This window comes from Gadus morhua, chromosome 9, assembly GCF_902167405.1.
Source record: "Gadus morhua chromosome 9, gadMor3.0, whole genome shotgun sequence".
NCBI lineage: Eukaryota > Metazoa > Chordata > Actinopteri > Gadiformes > Gadidae > Gadus > Gadus morhua.
In genome coordinates, this window is record NC_044056.1 from 16,217,684 (window position 1) to 16,225,802 (window position 8,119).

Consider the following 8,119-nt stretch of genomic DNA (forward strand, 5'->3'; position numbering starts at 1 on the left):
TCTCGGCCTTGAGGGTTATGGAGATCCTATGATAGAGCATCCTGACAGGACCCAGGGACAGAAGGACTCCACTGTGCAGATCACAGTCAGATCGATACTTCGTATTATGATGCAGCTAAATCTCCTCGACCAGCGTTACTTGAAGGTTACGTGCACTTATGTTACACATACACACGGAGGATTTAATGACACACACCTAATGCAATTCAGTAGAAGCGACAGTAGGGGGCAACATTGTCTTCTATGAATGTTCCTATTTTAGGCTAGTGCTGTATTGTCCATGCAGTAATATGCTATTATAAAACAACTTATTTCAAATTTTGGTCCTGCTTTCCATCTAAACATAATTTTATCAAGTGAGGAGCTTTGGCCTGTCTCAACGTTCCATACATACGAGAGGACATTAGACAAAATATTATAACTGAGTTTAAATGCAAACAATAAATTACAACATATTTTATGTATTGGTCAATATACTTATTTTCCCTTCTTGTGATATATATTTCCATAGGAAAATGTTTGTAGGCTTAGGTACTTGAAAACATATCAATTGTATTTCCTATAGTCTACCGTCTTAATTTGTATCATACCATACGGTCTATGGAGAGACCTTTTCGTGAAAAGATTTTTAATAGTGTTAGATTTTATAGAATAATGTTAGACTCATAAAGTCTATCAGTTTTCAATGACTCAGCGCTTACCTTACAGTGCTGCATATGGGGTCTACAATGGACCCTTTCAATAGTAGGGTAATGCAACTTTTATGTCTTTCGTAGCAACAGCATGCATATTTATAGAATAGTTGGGTCTATACCGGATAGACATACAATACACATCTGTGTTTTTCCTACTGTGAAGCAGGCCCAGCGTCTAATTGATCCATTTGAGATTTCATGTAAGCCTACATGCACCTGTTGTTACTGTGAATGTTTCCCTTTAGTTACATACAATGCTGGCAGCCCGATGCATAGATCAAAAATGTCATAATGTCATAATGGCTGATGCACACTAGATGGTGCTATTAGAAGTTTGAAAGGAATAATAATTGTTGGGCAAGTTGTTATTCTTCAATAAAGAGAAAGTTAATGACCTAGAACCACTTAATTACATGTATTGTTGTATAAATTATCAATTTGAAGTGGAATAGACACTCTTAAGATGGTTGATGTCCAACCTTTTCTCAAAAAGTTCTAACATATTCTTTATGCTGTAAGGTCTAAGTCCAGGTGTCATTCAGTGTCATTGTGGTGTCATTGTGAAAAAATGTTTGGGCGTGTTTGTGAAGGAATTAAGGAACAAGGAAGTCGATTCAAAATTATTATTTATGTCCTGAGGTTTTGGATTTCTTAGGCAAGTTGACCACTGACACATGAAGTGTGACATTCATTTGGCTATTTTTTCATTTAGTTTGTAGGCCTGCACACAGCAAATAAAGCCCTTGGTGATAATACAGCCATGGCCCGTCTCCCGCTGAGCATGTTGGCACGGCGATCCTGCTGGAGGCAGCAGCCTGCTCAAGGGGCTGATTTGGGTACATTTGGATGAGTACAATTATACTCTGCAAATAATGGTTAAATGAACCATCCGTCACTTTGACAAGCATGTTGCACAGACACAAATGGTTGTAACAACTGAAAGACAAGAGGCACAACAGAATACTGTGGTCTGTTCAAAGTAGGCAACCAAGAAGTCCCTCCTAAAAATATATGTATCGACATATATTGTTATACAAAGAATAGTTGGTTTTAAATTGCTCTTGTTGATTTTGACTTTTATTCTTGTCAAGAACATAGACTAAACATTTCCAGTGGTGAGACCACGGGGGCAGGAGGAGTTATGATTTAGTGTATGTAAAAGGGCCATTTACATCTGACCAAAGTAAACCAGCACACAAGCTGTTTGAGGCATGATGAGTGATGCATACCATGGGAACATCCTCCCACATCCAACCAGACCGGTTTGGCTAGAAAGGTTGGAAAGGAGTCAGGTACTTTTCTGAGTGCTTTGGTCTGTGTGTGTGCGTGTGTATGTGTGCATTCAAGGATACCAGAGAGTGTTTCAAGACAAGGTTTTATTTTTTCATCCCTTAAGGTTTTAAACAGGTAATAAGAAAATATAATGGATATCAAGATCCCTTGATGAATGGTGTTGACGAAGATGTTTGAAAAGTCAAAGGAGAGAATGGTTTTCTTTTTGCTGGACTTTCCTGGCGGTACGATGGCGATGCCGTAATTTCTACACGGACTGTCTGAGGTTTTAAGCGTGTACTACCGTGGGGTAAGTGATTGGACCAGCTCAACTTGTATGGATAACATAGGTATACATTCAGTTACTGTCTGTACAAATCAACACACACACACACACAAACAACTTGACTGGCAACACTTAACATTAAGGGTATATTCATTTACCACTAATAAACATTAGAAAATGCAGTACCAAGCATTATCTTTCAGTTAATTAACAGTAAACATACAGTATGTGTCTGTCTAGTAATAATTTAATAATGGTGAAAACTTTTACTAATTGTGTTCCTGTTAACCAATGTATTAATGTTCCTGTTAAGGAAGGAATTCATTTGTACACTATTTAATAGGAATAGGGTTAACCTTAACCCTATGCTTATATTAATTAATATTGTTTATTACCGTATAAATGAATGGTTAATTTAAGTACTCATATTGTATTGTAGCATTATCTTTTCATTCCACATTGTTTTACTTAAATATATTGTGTGTGTGTGTGTGTGTGTGTGTGTGTGTGTGTGTGTGTGTGTGTGTGTGTGTGTGTGTGTGTGTGTGTGTGTGTGTGTGTGTGTGTGTGTGTGTGTGTGTGTGTGTGTGTGTGTGTGTGTGTGTGTGTAATTCTATATGGCAATCAAATCAACACAATGTCAATGTATAACTGTTTTGTGCAATGACACAACTATATTATAATACTCTGGCTAATGAACTGTGTCTATATACACAATATTTACGCTTAAAGTCATCTGAGGACTAGAGATCCCCGGAAGGCATGACATCCTGTCTCTGTGGCTCATATCGGCAGGAGATATGGTTGTTTTGCATAAGACATGGAGGTTTGAACTGACATCTCATGATAGACCATGTCAGCCTACAGGCTGCCGGTCTGACCGAGTTACTTCAAAGGCAGTGGGTCATGTTTTGGTGCCTGTACATTACCTAGGATCTGGACTGTATGGGGCGCCATGGCAGTGATCATAGAGTACACTGACATGCTGGGGGTTAAACACCTGGGTCTGCAGAACATGCCCTTCCCAGACCTGGTCAAGTACTGCGTCCTGGGCGTCTCTGGGCTGCTACTGCTGCTGGCCCTCGGCATCTTCCTGTGGCAGATCTTCAGATGCTGCACACAGAACAACGCCACGCAAGATACAAGTAGGTATTCACATATAGAGGGGCTATCGCAGGGACCTAAACACACACCTCAATGAGACACTACATGTAAGCCTCTTTTGTAACAGAGGTCAGACTGATTCTGTTTATTCTGTCTGTGTATTCCAGGTGATGACCACTGGGAATCACACACAGTTGCCAGCTTCTTGCAGGGGCCGAGCGCTTTGGTAAGAACGATATGGGGTTCTGTTGAGGTCAGGGTTGGGGTTAGGGTGAACACATTGCATACAGCAGGACATGCAGCCAGTCTGGGGGGTTGGGGATTAAGTATGTAGAAACCCATACATCATGCGCCTGTTTTGAATATGCTTATCTGATAAGATAATAGGTTTTACAAGACAGGGACACTCAAGAATGCAAAGTAGTGAAATAGTTGAATGTGCTCAGTCAGCGTTTCTATTTTTGGCTTTGAGATTATTGTCACATATTATGTAACGTTACAAAATGTTGAACATGTGTACGTATGTTATATTCAGGTTCCTCCAGAGCTCAGTTACACAAAGACCTACAGTATGTAAGGTGTGTGTCTGTGTGTGAGAGAGTGCGTGAGTGTGTACGTCAGCTGTGTTTATTGAAGCGGCTTTTTATTTATTGCCACTAACTTGGTCAAGGGAGGCATCTATGGACTTGGCATCATGTCTGAAGTACCCCATGCTAGCACAACTTGTTAAACACATGCAAGAAAAGCCAACATAAAAAATATGTAAGGAATTAGGTAGACTGAATTTGGAGCGCAATGATTTGGAAACCGTCAAAAGGCTGTGGAGTCTCATTATTTGAAAATAATGCACACACTTTGAAGGTCATTGACGAATCGGACTCAGGTATTCAACAATGCTGTGTTATCAATGATCAAACGTGCTTGTGCTTGTGTTGTGTGGAGAATGGAGGGCCGGGCCGGAGGAGGACTCTGAATCATCCCCCCACCCTGAAAGGGGGCGCCACCAGGGAGCTGGGAGAGCCCAGCGAGGACAAGGTGATTGTTGTGATATTGGGATTATTTCCTGAATACCTTGGATTTTTCACATTATTCTCAAAGTGACATGATTGAAAATTGTATGCATGTAGAATATGTCTTTCATATTTGCATAATTTAAATTGCTACTGCGAATAAAAGTGCCTTACACTGTTAGCTTAAGAGTGCTCTGGTCCCAGCAGGTCAGCAGGGCCCCTGCTCACTGTTAGCTAAAGAGTGCTCTGGTCCCAGCAGATCAGCGGGTCACTGCTCACTGTTAGCTAAAGAGTGCTCTGGTCCCAGCAGGTCAGCGGGTCACTGCTCACTGTTAGCTAAAGAGTGCTCTGGTCCCAGCAGGTCAGCGGGTCACTGCTCACTGTTAGCTAAAGAGTGCTCTGGTCCCAGCAGGTCAGCAGGGCCCCTGCTCACTGTTAGCTAAAGAGTGCTCTGGTCCCAGCAGGTCAGCGGGTCACTGCTCACTGTTAGCTAAAGAGTGCTCTGGTCCCAGCAGATCAGCGGGTCACTGCTCACTGTTAGCTAAAGAGTGCTCTGGTCCCAGCAGATCAGCGGGTCACTGCTCACTGTTAGCTAAAGAGTGCTCTGGTCCCAGCAGGTCAGCGGGTCACTGCGCTTCTCCCTGTTCTACGAGCCGCTGCCGTCCCGCCTGGTGGTCACCATCCTGCAGGCGGAGGGGCTACAGAGGCGCAGCCAGGCCCACAGACCACACCCCTTCGTCAGGCTGAGGCTGATGTGGGAGGAGCCGGAGAACCAGGAGCAGAAGAGCTCACTGATGAATGAGAAGGTCAGAGCTTTGAAGTTGTTATGGCCCGGGAGCAAAGATGCAGATGATTATTGATCAGGTGTTCACTTTTATGAAGCACTGGAAGGATGCAGGTTAACAATTACAAGCAGTGAAAACTGACGTATTGAAAGCTGAGAAGCACTACAAAGTACTATAACTACAACCTAATGAAAACTGCAAAGCATTACATATTACTACAACTACATAGTACTTCAAATACAAAGTATTGTACAAATGAACGAGGAAGGATTTTGAGGGAGTTTCTCCTAATATCCCACTTCCCTAATCACTATCCTCCAGCGAGTGGACTATGTGAGGCTCCTGCCCCAACATGTGTGTCCCGGTCTCCTCTCAGGGTGAGGGGGAGCAGCCCGCTCTGTGCTCTGCGCTGCAGGAGTGGCACACGCGCGTCGTGAGGGACAGCTGCAGCCCTCTGTTCGGAGAGCAGTTCAGCTGTGCCCTGCTGCGGCAGCACGACCTCCCTCGCGTCACGCTCCGCATGGAGGTAGGAGCCCAGCGCCGCCCGCCCGGCCCGGAGTCAGCTGGCTTTGAGTTAAACCGGCACTTTGTCACTATCAACTGCAGCTTAAATGCCCATACACCATGAGTCAATTCCTCCAGGGAATTGTTCTCTATAAACGGTTTGGTCCGCTTTTGCTCGAGCGACAACTCCAGCCGATTGATTGCAAAAAGTGTACACAGTGCAGGTTTAACAATTGAAATGTGCGATTCATGCACAATAACTCAAAGTAAATGGAAAAACTAAATGGAGACACTAAAGTGCTAAATGAATCAGAATCTAGTATTAATGATCAAATGGTCTTATTTGATCATCTGAAAGAATGACAACATTGGTAAGATTTGTAGAATAACTGGATGTTACTCTGTAACTAGTACAAACTGATCGTCGAAGAATTTGCTCAATCCATTATAGACTCAAGAAGAAATTCCAAGGCTAAATATATACATTCCTGAAATTCAGTATGATAGATTGTATTGGTGCAAGATATAGATCTAAACATGAAAAGGTGTGTATTTGGAGAGAAGGCTGCTGAAGACATATGATCACTAAACATTCCATGCACGTGTCCTTATGTTCATGTTCGTCTGTGAGACAGGTTAAAGACTTTGATGGCTTCTCTCGACACATGGTCTTGGGAGAGGTGAGGGTTCCCCTGAGACATCTGGACATGTCCTATCCTTTGGAACTACGAGAGCCTCTGCAGACACCACAGAAGGTGACACACACACCATCTTTATGCTTTCTACATACTCTTCACATCAAAACGGTCCTCGGTCAGGTGCCAGCCAGACAGTGGGGTGACTCTGCTGGTGCCTCTGTGTCCCAAGGACCCAGTAGGACAGGTTCTGCTCTCCTTGAGGTTCCTTCCTGCTGCCCAGAGGTTAGAGGTCGGAGTGCTCAAGATCAGAACGCTGCAGACGGACTCAGATTCTGGTAACATAACAATGATAAGAATCATTTGTATAGCGCTACCCAAGGCGTCAAAAATGATTGACATAGTGTGTGTCTTTCTGTGAGTGGAACACAGCACATCCACACAAAACAATAGGTGAAGAAAACATTGCTCTTCCAATCGTCTTCTCGTATTGTCTCTCTTTGATTGACAGCCCTGCATGCCCGGATCAGTGTGCGGTGCGACCAGTCCAAGCTACGCCAGCAGAGGACTACTGCTGTCCACCAGGGCCAGGTGACGGTGTTCAATCAGGTCCTCATGTTCTCCCTACTGGAGTTCCCGCCACAAGAGTGCAGCATTGCGCTATCCGTGTACAAGACGGGCGGTAACAGGAGACATAAGCATCTGGTGGGTCAGCTGACCGTAGCGAAGCAAAGGAGAGCAGAGGACCTTCACTGGACCTTGATGATGCACTCCGTGCGCCAGCCAATAGCAATGTGGCATCAGCTGCTGACCTAAGCTGAGGCTGAAGACGTGAGAAAGCATCAAAGACCGTTCCCAAAGACCATCAAGATTAGAAACAACGCTGCCTGGGGTCCACACTCCACTGGGACACAACACAAGTGCTTCTCAGATATATATTTAAGAAAAAAACGATGCACTCTTAGAAACTTTTTACATAAAATAGTATGAGTTTGCAATGGTGGGCAGTCGTAAAGGTTTCTGTTGCGAAAGAACAGAGATTCAGAGATGTCTCTGGCTGATGCTCACGGCTGGAGAGGTAGCTCTGGGCATGACATTCATTAGCAGTGACTTTTTCTGCCTAAACTCAACACATTTAGGTGCATCCTGTGCTAGGTCTGCATAACAATAAACATAATTAACTATTGTAATGTGCTAAGTCATTTTGGTTTCCTGACCATCGGTTCTCCCTACGGTCTAGCGGTAGCCGCAACCATGCCCAAAGCTGTCACTACAGCATCTAAGTACTTTTGTTTCAGAGCCCTTCCTGAACTCTTGGACATATAGCCTACTACTCGGAGGATGGGAGACCGCCTGGGAATACCAGGTGCTGTAAGTGGTGGCGGCCTATAGGTGGCACTCTACCCTCTGGCCCCTTCACTCATCAATCCCGATGCCCCAGTGCAGTGACGGGGACACTGTGCTGTGGAAGGTGCCGTCCTTCGGAGGAGACGTAAAACCGAGTTCCTGACTCACTGAGGTCATAAAAGATCCCAGGGCACTTATCGCAAAGAGTAGGGGTTTCCCCGGCGTCCTGGCCCAACCAGGCTCATTCAATCTGTCCCCCTGATCATCCTGCTGTATAATTGGCTGACTCATTAATTCCCTCACTCTCGATCTGAAGCTGTTGTGTGGTGAGCGTTCTGGCGCAGATTGGCTGCCATGCATCACCCAAGAGGGTGCTACACACTGGTGGTGGTTAGTGAGGTCCCCCCTTCACGGTAAAGCGTCTTTGAGTGTCTAGAAAAGCTTTATATAAATTCAATCCATTATTATTATTATTATTATT

The 8,119-nt window shown here is 44.2% G+C and overlaps 2 protein-coding genes across 5 annotated transcripts in view; both read left to right on the plus strand.

Annotated features, from left to right (window-relative positions):
- The first annotated feature begins 1,899 nt into the window (after positions 1 to 1,899).
- Positions 1,900 to 7,477, plus strand: syt19 (synaptotagmin XIX). 2 transcript variants are annotated; one of them, XM_030365581.1, is made up of 9 exons: positions 1,900 to 2,277; positions 3,187 to 3,398; positions 3,525 to 3,583; positions 4,300 to 4,392; positions 4,985 to 5,173; positions 5,529 to 5,678; positions 6,292 to 6,411; positions 6,524 to 6,629; positions 6,803 to 7,477. In XM_030365581.1, exons 2-9 carry the CDS (start codon positions 3,209 to 3,211, stop codon positions 7,105 to 7,107), a joined length of 1,212 nt encoding a protein of 403 aa, XP_030221441.1. In that variant the 5' UTR covers positions 1,900 to 2,277; positions 3,187 to 3,208; the 3' UTR covers positions 7,108 to 7,477. The 2 variants fall into 2 exon arrangements, with proteins under 2 accessions (XP_030221441.1, XP_030221442.1); XM_030365582.1 differs by having other exon boundaries at positions 1,901 to 2,277; positions 3,266 to 3,398.
- A 565-nt stretch (positions 7,478 to 8,042) lies between these two features.
- LOC115550495 (cadherin-related family member 5) overlaps positions 8,043 to 8,119 on the plus strand; it is a 10,763-nt gene continuing 10,686 nt past the window's right edge. For 2 of the 3 annotated variants that reach the window (XM_030365585.1, XM_030365588.1), the window contains exon 1: positions 8,044 to 8,119. This exon is cut by the window's right edge and continues 549 nt beyond it. The gene's annotated coding sequence lies outside the window, so the exon portion shown is untranslated. The other variant, XM_030365587.1, reaches the window with a different exon arrangement.

Excerpts from the sequence above, each read along its gene's own strand:
- syt19 (XM_030365581.1), top strand. The coding sequence starts at position 3,209 with ATGGCAGTGATCATAGAGTACACTGACATGCTGGGGGTTAAACACCTG. Across the intron at positions 6,412-6,523 it reads CTCTGCAGACACCACAGAAG|GACCCAGTAGGACAGGTTCT; the intron begins GTGACACACACA and ends CTGTGTCCCAAG. Across the intron at positions 6,630-6,802 it reads GCAGACGGACTCAGATTCTG|CCCTGCATGCCCGGATCAGT; the intron begins GTAACATAACAA and ends TTTGATTGACAG.